This window comes from Gobio gobio (assembly GCF_949357685.1).
Source record: "Gobio gobio genome assembly, chromosome: 9".
In the NCBI taxonomy this organism is placed as follows: Eukaryota; Metazoa; Chordata; class Actinopteri; order Cypriniformes; family Gobionidae; genus Gobio; species Gobio gobio.
Window position 1 is genome coordinate 33,329,621 of NC_137115.1, and position 15,089 is coordinate 33,344,709.

The 15,089-nt window shown below is 37.4% G+C and overlaps 1 protein-coding gene across 1 annotated transcript in view; it reads left to right on the plus strand.

Moving 5' to 3' along the window:
* Positions 1-6,204: 6,204 nt before the first annotated feature.
* b4galnt3b (beta-1,4-N-acetyl-galactosaminyl transferase 3b) overlaps positions 6,205-15,089 on the plus strand; it is a 35,297-nt gene continuing 26,412 nt past the window's right edge. Inside the window, exon 1 of the mRNA XM_079824765.1 lies at positions 6,205-6,507. Within this exon, the coding sequence (XP_079680891.1) occupies positions 6,375-6,507 (133 nt within the window). The 5' untranslated portion in view covers positions 6,205-6,374. The remainder of the gene's footprint in view (positions 6,508-15,089) is intronic.

Here is a 15,089-nt window from a genome sequence, read left to right on the forward strand (position 1 = left end):
TTCAAGGTCCAGAAAGATAGTAAATATATCATTAAAATAGTCCATGTGACAACAGTGGTTCAACCTTAATGTTATAAAGCGACAATAATACTTTTTTTGCGCAAAAACCAAATTCAACAATCTCTTTCATGTCACTCTCCTACTGATTCACGCATGAAAATAATCAGCAGAGATGCAGAAAATGGTGCTCAGCCAATAGTGAGCTGGCTTTCGGTCCTAGAACCTGCAAAGCGCTGAACTCTGAACCAACAGCGTAAGCGAGTCAAAGATAGAGAATAGATTTTTTTTTTTACATCAGGGGTGAACCACTGTAGTCACATGGACTATTTTAACGATGTCTTTACTACCTTTCTGAGCCTTGAAAGTGGCTGTTGTGTTGCAGTCTTTGTGGGGTCAGAAAGCTCTCGGATTTCATCAAAAATATCTTAATTTGTGTTCCGAAGATGAACGATGGTCTTGTGGGTTTGGAATGACATGAGGGTGAGTAATAAATGACAGAAATTTCATTTTTATGTGAACTAACCCTTTACACATGCAAGGGTGTGTAAAGGTGTAGGTGAAGTGTAAGAGTGCAACTGAAGCAGAATAAATAAAAGGACATAAGTAGAGTCTAGCATGTGAATAAAGTAGTGTATAACGAGAGTCAAGCAGCAATAAAATAAGTGGGGAAAACGAATGCATTAATTGAATCCACTTCAAGTTTTCAAAGTGCATCTGTATTGCATTTTTTACACGATCACACTGCCATCTGCTGGTGCTATGCAACACTTGCAAGACACCTGATGTCTCGTTCTTATAGAGCCCTGCATTTAGAGCCCGACGGCCCCCGACTTATTTAGGCCCCTAGGGCCGGGCTTCGGGCCAATTTTCACATCATACGTCACACTGGGCTTCGGGCCTGTTTTAGGCTTAGACTTATTTTTATATTCTAGACATTCATTAAAGGGTTAGTTCACCCAAAAATTAAAATAATGTCATTTATTACTCACCCTCATGCCATTCCACACCCGTAAGACCTCTGTTCATCTTCGGAACACAAATTAAGAGCCAGCAATTACATAAATAACGACTTATATAGTGATGGCCATTTCAAAACACTGTTTCATGAAGCTTCGGAGCGTATCGAATCATGATTCGGATCGCGTGTCAAACCGGCAAACTGCTGAAATCACGTGACTTTGGTGCTCCGAACTGCTGATTCAATACGCCGATTTATAGCGTATATTCACATTATTTTCCATTTTGGGTGAACTAATCCTTTAATTAAAAGAAACTATGAAATGTGCTGTGCTGGTGGAAACAACACGAGACCATGCTCCCGCGACTGTCCTGGCTTGCACGATGTTCAGAGTCCCCACCAGCAGCAGCGAGCGTTCCTTCAGCGCAGCTGCAGTTATAGCCTTTTTACAACTGGTCACTTCATTCGTTTTCGCTAATCAGATATCTATCCGATTATGAAAATACATTTTCAGAACAATGCCTTCCAAAATTCTTTCGAGACGGATTTAAATCCGATCACTCAAACAAATCAATTTAGAAGGTGGTCTGGGACGCATTTCAGACGAAACTGGACAAGTGTAAATGCATCTGGTTGTTTAAATCACATATGTAAATTTGACTCCTGGCAAATTGTTAAAAAATAAACGTAGGAGCGTGTTATAGGCTATGACATGTTGTAGCCAGATATGACGGCGCTACTGCAACACGTACAAATCGCCACAAATGAGTAGCAAGCCAACACGCAAACTGCCGCAAGTGACACTGAAAGGATGTCTCAGATAGCCTACTCAAAAACACAATCATCTTCATTAAAACTAATGAGACTAAATTATTTTACCAGAGCTTAGGTCGCTCTTTCTCCTATTGCGGTCATGAAATTAGCTGATGATCAATAAAATGCAGCGTTCCTTGACGTGAACTCCGTTAAATGTGCATATGGGCCGGAAATTAAAGATCGGATTTATATTCATTTTGCGGAGAGTTGTAAGGTAAGACAAAAAAAAAACTGCATGTTTTTTTTGGTTTTTTTTTAGATTTTAAAACCCATTTCGTTTGCGAGTGTTGATTTGAGAGGCTAAATTGATCAAACGTGCTTAACTCACTGTCGGCCACTGGCCACTTGGTCGTCACTTTAAAAAAACTAAAACTTTAATTTAAAGGGTTAGTTCACCCAAAAATGAAAATTCTGTCATTAATTACTTACCCTCATGTCGTTCGACACCCGTTAGACCTCCGTTCATCTTCGGAACAGAAATGAAGATATTTTAGTTGAAATCTGATGGCTCTGAAAGGCCTCCATTGGCACAATGGCACTTTACACTCTCAAGACCCTTAAAAGGTACTAAAGACGTCGTTACAAAGTCCATCTCACTACAGTGGTTCTAAAATAACTTTATGAATCGGCGAGAATAGTTTTTGTGCACAAAAAAACCCTAAATAACGACTTACATAGTGATGACGATTTCAAAACAAGGCATCATGAAGCTTCGAAGCGTTATGAATCAGCGAGTCGAATCAGCGGTTTGAATCGCCAAATTTCAGCAGTTTGGCGGTTTGACACGCGATCCGAATCATGATCAATCAAGCCTTGTTTTGAAATCGTCATCACTAGGCAAGTCGTTATTTAGGGGTTTTTTACGCACAAAAACTATTCTCGCCGATTCGTAAAGTTATTTTAGAACCACTGTAGTGAGATGGACTTTGTAACGACGTCTTTAGTACCTTTTAAGGGTCTTGAGAGTGTAAAGTGCCATTGTGCCAATGGAGGCCTTTCAGAGCCATCAGATTTCAACTAAAATATCTTCATTTCTGTTCCGAAGATGAACGGAGGTCTTACGGGTGTCACACGACATGAGGGTAAGCAATTAATGACAGAATTTTCATTTTTGAGTGAACTAACCCTTTAACAAACAAAATTGCTCCAAACATTTTTCTAAATATAACTACTACTTTGACATTAAAAACAAAACTGAACTATTTTAATGGCTGCAACAATAGTGTGTAATAGGGAGGATAAAAAAAAACAAAAAAAACACGGCCTCCAGTCGGACTCGGGCCAAGAATTTTGATAAACTGTCAGGCTTGGGCCTGAGCGTCTCGGGCCAGGGCCTAGATTTGACCCATAGCTAACTTTTCTTTCTAAAAGGCATATTGGATACAATTGTAAATGGGAGACAATAAGATACATATAAACTTGTTTTGTTTATGAAAATTAAACATTTGAATGATCATTTTGATTGTGCTTGTGTGGGTCAGGTTTTGCCAACAATTAATGACACAGCTAGGCCGGCCCAAGCCTTTATGGGGCCCTAAGCAGAATTTTATTTGGGGGCCCCTCAGCGTCACCAATACGATTGACTATTGTCAATTATTGATCATTTGCATAGCCATTATCAATTTTTTTAGTTGTAGCTGTGTTGCTTACATCATGTCTCCATGTTTTTACCCTTATACGGTTTTTAATTAACAGTAGCAAACCCACAGGCTACAGGTCAGACTGGGATATGTACTTTTTTGTAATGTTTTTTTAAAGTAGTCTCTGCTGAATATGCTCACAATTCTCTTTGATGAATAGAAGGTTCAAAAGAACTGCATTTATCTGAAATTGAAAGCTTTCAAAGAATCCTAAATGTTTTTTTTAACTTAATTTTCAATACTGATAATAATCAGAAAGGTTTGTTGAGCAGCAAATGATCATCATATTAGAATGATTTCTGAAGGATCATGTGACACTGAAGACTGGATTTATGATGCTGAAAATTCAGCTTTGCCATCACAGGATTACACTTTACTATATATTCACATAGAAAACAGCTGTTTTACATTGCAATAATATTTCACAATATAACTTCAAATAGGTCAAATAGCCTAAATGCAGCCTTGGTGAGTAGAAGAGAAAAACGAGATCTAGATGGATTTCTTTCAAACGTTAAACAGAGCTTTGATTTTGGCGGAAACTCGCAGGAAGGCCTTAGTGCTTCTTTTTGTTGACAACAGATTTATAAATGATTCGCATTACGAATATGGAAAGATGTTTGACGCGTGTTGCGAAGTGCGAACTCAATTTTGAACGACTCAACACTGGCAGAGAAGCATTTACTGAGAAAGCTATGCTGTACTCCGTCCAAAACATGCAGCACGTCAGATAAGATATTCGCAGTTTATTAAGTAATTGTTTGGCTATCTCGCGATTTCAATAATCACAAATAAGTATGTCATTCCATGTGCTCTTGGGAGCCCCTTAGTTCGCTTATGCTGTGCCTTAATTGGGCTCTGAAATGACACCACAAACACAGTAAAAACCTGAACACTGTCGCGCTCAGCCAACAGCTCTCATAAGGAAATGGCTAATCTCAAATGCGCAAAGGGTAAGGTTTAGGATTAGCCTATCATTAGCACAAATATTAAAACAACAGAAGTTGATGACAAGTCCCCACCATGATAATGGAAAACGTTGTGTGTGTGTGTGTGTGTGTGTGTGTGTGTGTGTGTGTACATACACCGAAACTCAGGTGGCTCCAAGCAAGGGGATTGTCTCTCAAAAGGTCTCTATTAATAAAAAACATCTGATAAATGGCATCTTATTTACTTTCTTCTTAAAAATCTGAACATGATAGTTAACATTGCCTGTAGGCTGTGATGACAAAGATAACATGCAAACGACAAAATGTAGACCCACATACAGTATGTATTATTAATATCCATATTAATAACCTAATCAATAATTCATGAACCCCTTTTTTATATAAAGTAAAAATATTTAGTTCACAAATATCTGAATTGAGAAATTTCAGGTAATAGTTTATATAGCAAAATGCTTGCATTTTAGGGTTAAATAAAATGTTGTAAACTTGAGACGTTCCCTCTGCCTGCCTGTGGAGTGTCACTTGGTAACACAATGGTCATTAGAGACAGTGAAGTCCCCAGGCAGATATGTTTGTTTGTCAGTGATAAGCACATCTCTATCTTGTTTTATGTTCCCAGGTTCAAATGTATGGCTTATGCACAGATCTGCTGGAAACAACATTGCCCATGTAGAAAACTAAACCTGCATGCAAAACCGCCTGCAGTTGAAGCAGGTCGTACAGGTTTTTCCAGACCAGCCGCCCCATTCACACATCCAGACATTCTACTAAATAAAAGTAACTTGCAACTACTATGTCAATGAACTTTCATTAAGAGTTTTAGCTGTTTAGGTTAGGGATAGGGTTAGTAGAATAAGTAGATTATTCTCTAGTTGATCTTGTTAATGCTGATTGGTAGTTTAGATGCAAAGTTACTTATAGTTATTAGAATGTCTAAAGTGGACTATCAAAATAAAGTGTTAAAAAAAACAAGCCTTTTTCTCTTCTGCCTTTATTATTACAATTATTTTCAACAAAACAAGTTGCATGCATGTATGGATGCAAATAACAACAAATGCAGACTTAAAGGGATAGTTCACCTTTATCATTTACTCACCCTCAAGTTGTTCCAAACCTGTATGAATTTCTTTCTTCTGTTGAACACAAAAGCAGATATTTTAAAGAATGTTTGGTAACCAAACAGTTGATGGACCCCATTGACTTCCATTTTTTCCCTACTATGGAAGTCAGTGGGTCCATCAACAACTATTCTTACCATATTCTTCAAAATATCTTCTTTTGTGTTCAACAGAAGAAAGAAAATCATACAGGTTTGGAACAACATGAGGTCGAGTATATGATGATAGAATTTTCATTTTTGGGTGAACTATTACATTTTTTACAATGTACATTTTAACTAAGAATAAAAAATGGCAATTTTAATAAACAAAGACACAAACAGAAAAACACATACACAAATACATAAGAATAAAGAAAAGTAATAATAAAATATTACATCTCGACAAAATATATCCTATTCAATATATCTTAAAATAAATTAAGAATGCTACACAGGTTTACAGTCTTAAGAGCTCTGGAGTTCTTTGAAAAGGAAACAGCTTGGATATAGTGCTCAATAGGCCTGAATTTTCCCCCTGTTATAGCGTGTTTATTTATTTATTTATTTTAAATAAAAATGCCAGTCACATACAATGAACATGACAATAGTCATCTCCAACATATATTATAAAATATATTACAAAAATATAGACCACAACAAATATCTATGGCGTAACCTACCTGTTCAGAGGAGCAGCGACGTCACGCAGAGGGCGTGGCCTCCTCAACCTGTGCGTGCACTGATGTTTGAGAGACACTTGCAGACGCAGAGTCACAGGGAAGGAAATGTGAACCAGTGTGACGAGAGATTGAGCTTTTTCCACCGGGTTTGAAACCGGGAACGCGCGTATCGATGATACTTCCAGCGGTTTTCAACTTCTATAATCCACACGGAGCCTGAAGGACGTAAAGATGATGCTCAACTTTCTCCCGGTGCGGAAATTCAAGCGCTACGGCAGATATATTGTGTTCGGGGCGGTGCTGATGGTCGCGTTACTGGCGGCTTATCTGGAGTTCATGGCCACGAGCGAGTGGAGCAGCACTAGTGAGTGACATCTGATGCCCTGTCCACTATCGACTCATTACTTTACACATTCATTATGGCAATGTTAAATTATTAAAGTCAAATAGTTTACAATAAGGATCAATTCATGAACATTAGTTAATTAAGTATCGTGAAGACGCAACAAACTACATTTTTACAGCATTTATTAATATAGTTCAGGGATTCCCAAACTTTTTTTTGGTCGAACCCATTTGACCTAAACATAAATAAATAAGTAAATAACTTGTACGCGTTCAGAGTTGTCTGGTGTCGGTTAATGGTCACATGACATGCAGGTAAACAAATAGCCTACAAAATTTTAGCTTTTTAACCGTTTTATTTAGCTTTTTTTTTGTACATGTAATTTAGCCTTTTTATGGTTTAATTAATTATTAACTGATTATTATAACTAAGGATAAATTCGTTTACATTTGTTAATGCTTTAGGTCATTAACATTTCGTTTGACTAACTGTGAATGACACTCTTACATCATGATGTAAAATCCAACTACTTATACTATTGTTTAAGTTGTATTAACATGAATTTATTTATTATCATGATAATAGGCCAAATAAATGAACTAATGTTAATATAGATAGTACTCAATATGGTAATTTTGGCCAATTTCTAATTGAATTCCAGTTTCTTATTACCTTCTGTTTCTGTTTTCTTAGTAGATTTTGACCAACTTATAATTGCATTCCTTTTTGCATGCATAGTTTAATTGCATTTAATTTTTTACCCATTATATTCCACAGTTATAATGGTTACTTGCAGTCCATTCAACTAATGAATTGCATTCCAGTATTTTGGATATTCTCTTGTGTTGTATCAGGAGTTTGAGCTGGAGTTAAAGTTTGGAGTTTGTTAAGAAGAGTCTGTCGTGGTGAATTGCTTCCATTATTATTAAACCCAATACAATACAAAACATGCAAACAGTAGAGCACAATGAATATAACACAATGGCAGAATACATTGTGTAAATAAGATCAAGGATATGTTCACTGTGCATGCACTCACAAGAATATCAGGCTGCTTGTTTTTGTCCTGCCGAAAAGGACAGCTGAAAACCAAGGTGTTTCTCCCCTATTCCCATAGTGACTCACACTGTCTCCTCTGCTTTCCACCTGACTCAGGCACCTTGAAACGTATAGCAATTTTAATAACGTTTAATTATTGGTCCCGTTTTGCAAAGTCTGTACAAAGAGAAGCTTATGTGGTTGAGGAAACCTGAGATATGTCAGGTGAGCTCTGACCTGCAGAAGGGGTTTGTCATCTTGTTTGAGGTCAGAGTCAGACCAGAGGAGCAGCACCACAGTCACACCACCTGGACAGCAGCCTGCTAATGTGCATCTAAAATTACATTTGAATAGTAAACTCACACTGACCTGCACAAAATCAGATTATAAACCACAGCTGTCCAGCTGATCTTAGCTTGGACTCATGTAAATTTTGATTGGATGGAGGACGCTTGAATGTGATCGGAGTTTCATGTTGCTCCTGTATTTCCAAAAGAAATCCTGAGGTGAATGGTTGCCCTGTGCATGGCATTTCGTGGGAAGTTCGGGGAAGTTCGTATTTACATGTTGAGCCACGTTTGTCACTGACACACCCCCAATTCATAAAGATTGGAAAAACTTGTATTTACTTCCCACTCGTATTTATGACTTTGTGGTGGCATTCATGTGTGTTAAACTCATAAATACGATCTTTCCGACTTGACTTGAATGCACCATTAGTGTTGCACTATACCTTGAATAGTATCGCGATACCCTGCTTTTAAAAATGAACCTGCATATATTTTGCATGATGGTTGACTTCACTGGAAATAATATTTACTGTACAACACACAAGAACAAGAATGCACTCAACTTAGTCAAATATCACCACTTTTTCAGTCTATTAAATAAAATTTGAATACTTTTTTAAGGTGTTCCCTCTGAAACCGCATGTTTTTTTTTTACTTTTAAGAAGTGCTAGAATAATAATGAGGCTAGTAATTGAGAATAATTAATGAGTGTTGCTTAGTTAATGATTGGCTGCCGGTGGCTAAACAACTCTGCGTAATGTTTTCTATTGTTTTGCACTGCTTAGTGCATACCTTTGGCAATGCAATTATAAGTTATCACTGCAAAATGTCAACGTTTTTTCTTTTTTCAATAGATGATATCCAGAGAGCAGTTTAATGACTGCATATAATGAGAAATAAATTTGCTGAAATGAAATGCAAACATTTTACACAATATATCCTCAAAATTCACAAAAAACAAGTGTTTATTATCAGTTGTGTCAAAGCTGTTTATAGATTTTTTCTATTGAAGATAACATTTGAAATCAGTCATGCAAATATGGTTTTTGGCTGAAAATGACCAAATATAGTTGCCAAACATTCAGGCAAAAATGAAAATTCTGTCATCGTTTACACACCATCACTCCTATGACTGCGCAATATATCAAAATATTGCAAATGTACATATCGCAATATGCATATTGCAAGGGTACGCAATATCTGAATGATTTTAATAGGCTACTTCAACTTTGTGAAAAGTGTATGTTTTAGGTTGACGCATATAGCAGAGAATAGACTGAGCACATGACTGTTACGTATGTGGCTTGCTTGACGTTAAAAAGAGTTATTAAATCCAATAACTTGCGACAAACAACTCCTTGCAGTCTCGTACTGTCTGCTGTCTGACACACACACCTAAACGTGCGCACAAGCTGTTCTTTTTTTTGTGTCTTGTTACACACACTGTCAAATACACACACAGTTATGTCAAAATGGCGGTCTTGATGAGTATTCATGTAAACACAGTCGGTTATGCTTTAAGTGAAAGATATCAGTTGAGGAAAGAAATAGATTTTACACACTTAAAGCAATATTGTATCGCATATCGAATAGCGCATTATTTAACAAGGATATCGCATTTTTCTTCAATATCGCACAGCCCTAATCACTCCCATCCTGTATGAATTTCTTTCTTTCTGCAGAACACAAAGTCAGTGGTGTCCAAACAACACTGGATCTCATTGGTTTCCTTTACAAGTATAAATAAATAAAATAAACAAACCCACTTTAAATAAAGATAAAAAACGGTTTTAAATAACATGAGGGTGAATAAATGATGACAGCATTTTCATTGTTTAGTAAATTATTCCTTAAAAAGCAGTGCTAATTTGCTTAATATTACATATGCATCATTTAGTAAATTATTCCTTAAAAAGCAGTGCTAATTTGCTTAATATTACATATGCATCATTTAGTAAATTATTCCTTAAAAAGCAGTGCTAATTTGCTTAATATTATATGCAAAATGATGCTGACTGGCACGCTCCTCCCCAAACAGATGAGGCGTTGCATTATTCTTTGAAACGACAGGGGTGGGGGCAATTTGAAGTAATTGTCCCCTAAACCATCAGGAAGCAGCGGTGAGACGCAAGGTACACAAGTGACGTGATGTTTGTTTTTTACTACACCAAATCCATGCCACAGAAGAACCAAAGAATCCCAGTAAACCCTGAGATCATTACTTGTGGCATTGTGACAATTTCATGAACATCTTCATTAAACATGGGCCTTTATTTTCATTAAAAGTGCTTATTTCTGCTTGTCTGGTTATAACCAGACCAAGCTCAATTTAAGATTGAACATTGGTCTGGGGAATCTGCTCTGTATTTTCTACTGCACAAGAGGCGTGATAAACGAAGATAAATCAAATGACTGTACGCAATTGGATAGTCCTTCAACCTATCAAACCACAAGAGGTGTGATCAACGGGCAAAGACCCATCGCTTCTCTATCCATCATCGTGTTAAACCCGCCAATAGCGTGCCAGGTGGATAAGCCAGTCTGTGATTGGTTCCCGCAAAAGTGTAACAGAAGCAGTAGAAATGAATGTACAGGTTTCCAGACTGAGTTGCAGGGCGAAATCAAATCGCTGGCAGATCAGACTGGGTTTACCCAGTCTATATTTCTGCTAGTGTAGGCGCATTTTGTAAATGTAAGCAATTAATTTAGACAAACTGGTTGCTGATACAGACGTACCTGCTTGGCCAGAATCGGCGCAAAGTTGTGTGTCATCGGAAGTTAAGCTGCACGCAAAGTAAAAAAAAAAAGCCATACAAACCGCCATACAAAATGGGCTTTCTTAACGCACACGGCCGCCCACTTAGTGACAACGTAATTTTTGCGAGTATAAAGGAAGCATAATTCTGTTGTTTTGATTGTTGACAATCAGCTACTGTGTTCAGCTCTCCCTTTGAAGGGCTGTAGTTGGTCATCCATGTGGCCTACCCTACATTTTATGTGTGTGTCAGTTTAAACACACTGCGGCGACATTGTAAGTCGGTGTGAAGTGACGCACCCTTGTGACTGACCCTTGACCTTTGATTATTTTTGCACCAGTGGGTCCCATCCCTGGACTTTTAGATCATGATTTCTTTCTTTTTGTTCCTTTTTTTTGTGGGGAATCATCAAAGAGCAGGTGCATGGAGCAGAAATGAAATGAGACTAATGCATGTCTCATCCTATCTCTCTCTCTCTCTCTCTCTCTCTCTCTCTCTCATTCTCTCTCTCGTTTAAACAAACTCGACATTCCTCCGGGGGCTACCAGTGACTTTTTGGGTGAACAGCTAGTGAAAGAAAAGATTTGGATGATGGAGAAAGACAAAGGAAATTTTGGTCGCTCGCAAATAAACACACTTTGAACATGCACATGAGATCCTCAGGGTCTCTTCTTTAAACTCATTTGTTCTCACTCACTCACTAAGGAAAGTTCACACACTGCCCAGAGTGCAAATACACCTGAAGACACAGACCATAATAGCCTGTCCTGCCCGGCCTGGCCCTCCCCACAGTGTGCGCTGGGGGTCAGGTGACCCTTCCTTCTGTAAGGCAAGGCGTCATTTCCTGTGTTCCTTGTTGCTATAGCATTTATGTGCAAGGTTAAGCACACTTGCACTTCTCTGCACACACACAACACACACACACACACACACACACACACACACACACACACACACACACACACACACACACACACACACACACACAGGGAGTGTCTTTTTGCAGGGAGTGTATGTATTTTACCATAGCTAGACATTTGCTGTAAGTATTTGCAGATAGCTTATGTGTAAATAAACTTTACAAGTTTTTATGTATTGTGTCCATGCATTTTTAACGGTCTATTTGAGCAGCTTGCAACATAGCCGGATGTTTGTCAGCCAAAAATTAGTTTTCTTCAAACCTAGAAACTGTAGTGAAACTTGAATAACTGTTTTTTGCTCACTTACTGTAATGTGACTGTGTGGGACAATATGCATACAAGACGCAAGTACAGATGTCTCCAAACAATGTCCTCAAGTTGATTCATAGATAGTTTTTTATTCTTAATATCGGAAAATGATAAAATATCAATTTTATTGTGATATAGTTAGGGTTAGATTATAATAGAGATATATAGGGATATATTGAGAATCACGATTCTCCTACAATTCTGAATAGAAAACTAAACAGAATAACTTGTCATTTACTAGAGGTTCTGACCAAATTGCTGCAGTCTATTTAAAATATTTAATTCATTTGAGTTTTTTTTTTTTTATCAGTTTGTATTAGGGCTGCACAATTAATCGAATTTCTAATCGTGATTGCAATTGCCGATGCCACAATTACGTACTCGTTTAAAGGTGCAATTACAAAAAAAATGTCCACTTACATTATTCTGCATGCTTAAGATTAGGGATCGATCGATATGTCATTAGCCTTAGCCAATGACCGATACGGGCTGCCAATTTTCTTGAGCCGATATTTGGAGCCGATACTGCTTTTGCTCCCTCAATTTACATAATAAAAATCACACAATGATCATGATGACAATTTAAAATTTAAAAAGAACATTTATTGAACTAAAAAAAACTATATTTAACAGATAGTAAAAACAGGTGAGGTAGAACAAGGAAAAAAAAGAGTTCAGTGGTGAAAATAAATTTTGAAAATAAATATTTAAGCTTAAATAAAATAATTACACTATTGCACACAGTAGCAACAAGCAAGCAGCATAATAAAGTGCACACTGACTGTACTATACTAAATTTCGAAACTATTTACAATCAAGTAATTTAATGCTTAGGTGCACTTAACTTAATCTCTTGTAGAGCAACACCAGCGGTAATTCAGGAAAAAAATCTCTCAATGCTCCACGTGAAACTTCGGTCTTTCGACCTTCTACCATCGTGTCAATTCTCAATTGATTTGGATTAATAAGCGCGAGGGAGGGAGAGCAAGACAGTTTGAAGACGGTGGAAGGGCGCGTGCTCGTTCTCTCAGCAACACATGCGACCTGTCAGAAGCGCAACAGTCAGTCTCTTCACTCACCGATCAAATAAAGCTTTAGCGGGATAAAAATTCGCTTTGGCAGCGGCCAAAAAACGCAGTATGTGACGGCCGGTGTTGATTTTGTGGCGCACCACCGCGACTGAATAAAACTCCCACAAATACAACGGTACAACGTCAGCATTACTTAATCCTAGGATCAGTGTTCGTAACAGCTACTGTATGCATACGAATAGCCTACAACTTAGCTATTTGCTTTTGCAGCTCCCTAAATACAATGGCAAGCAGCTTTATAGACGAGGCATTCAGCATTTGCGTTTTCCATTTGGACGCACAAACTTGCTTAGCTATAGTTGCAAGCACATATAGAGCAACGTGTTTCCACTTTCAGAGTGTATGGCAATATTTCAATTAAGTCAAACAGTTAAAAGATGCTTTGAAAGTTTATAACTTATCCGTTGTCTTGAAGAGAAGATTCCAGCACTGCTAGTGGGGGGAGGGGCAGAGCATAAACTGCAGTGTCTCCAACAGCACAGAGCTGCCTGTGGACGTCTGTCTGTAAATAATGCCGGGGGAAAAATATCGGCGAACACAGCAGCCTTATATCGGCCGATACACGCAAATATCGTTCTAACACTACTTAAGATGTGTGTTTTTTTTCTATCTACAGGTTAAGGTTTTTTTCCATTTTAGTTGTAGTATAACATTATAATACCATGCATATTTTTTTATTTTAAAAATCAAACTAATGTATAGTTGACATTTGAGGCTTAATGCGAGGTTTAATACCTGAACATTTTTACATCTAGCCCCTTTAATGGATTAATGTCAACTAATAGGACTTTATTGTAAAGTGTTGCCTGAATATCTAACATTTGCTAGTTCTTTATTTCTGCTCTTACAAAACCAAACTGTCCTTCACCAGCCTAATAAATTGTCATTATAGCAAAGCCTCTTTTTTCAGTCTTTTAAATGCCTAATTTTAGTTTTAGTATATCATTATAATGCCATGCATATTTTTACATTTTTTATTAAAAAAAGAAATCAAACCAATGTAATTGTTGACATTTGAGGATTAATGCTATAGAAAAGCAACGTTTTCAGCTTATTTTCATATAAAAAAATATAGCATGCTGTTGCTTTAAACAATGGTATAATGCTTTTGAATAATGCTATTCAAAACATCATTCAATGTAAATTGCGATAATGTAATTATTAATCGCAATTAAAATTTCAAAAGAATAATTGACAATTATGATTTGTCATAATTGTGCAGCCCTAGTTTGAATGAATGATTCAATGACTCATTCATAAAGACTCAACTTGTTTCTTCACTGGATGAATATACAGTTGTGTTGAAAATGATAGCAGTGTGTTTAAGGGAGTAAAGGTCAAAATCCTTACAATAACTTTTATTTCAATACATGCAAATGCATTGGGAACACTGCACATTCTATTTTAAATCAAAACAGGAAGAAAAATGTATCACATTTGTTATTACTTTACAGAAAGTGAAGAAAAAAGAATATTAGACTGTTAAAAAAAAATAGCAGCGTCTGCATTTTTCTTTACAAAGTCAATCATTTACTGTATAAAGTGTAAATGCTTGAAGATTTAGCTTCCTTGTCAATCACTGGACTAATATTTAGTTGTATAACCACGGTTTCTGAGAACTGTTTCACATCCGTGTTGCATGGAGTCGACCAACTTGTGGCACCTGTGAACAGGTATTCCAGCCCAGGACGATTGCACTACATACTACAATTCCTCTGCATTTCTTGGTTTTGCCTCAGAAACAGCATTTTTGATGTCACCCCACAAGTGTTCTATTGGATTAAGGTCCGGGGATTGGGCTGGCCAGTCCATAACGTTAATCTTGTTGTTCTGGAACCAAGATGCTGCTCGCTAACTGGTGTGTTTGGGGTCGTTGTCTTGTTGAAACACCCATTTCAAGGGCAATTCCTCTTCGGCATAAGGCAACATAACCTCTAAGTATTTTGATGTACTGAAACTGATCCATGATGCCTGGAATGCGATAAATAGGCCCAACACCGTAGTATGAGAAACATCCCCATATCATGATGCTTGCGCCACCATGCGTACTGTGTACCGTTGCTTGAATTCAGTATTTAGGGGTCGTCTGACAAACTGTCTGTGGCCCCTAGACCCAAAAATAACAATCTTGCTTTCATCAGTCCACAAAATATTGTGCCATTTCTCTTTAGTCCAGTCAATGTGTTCTTTGGCAAA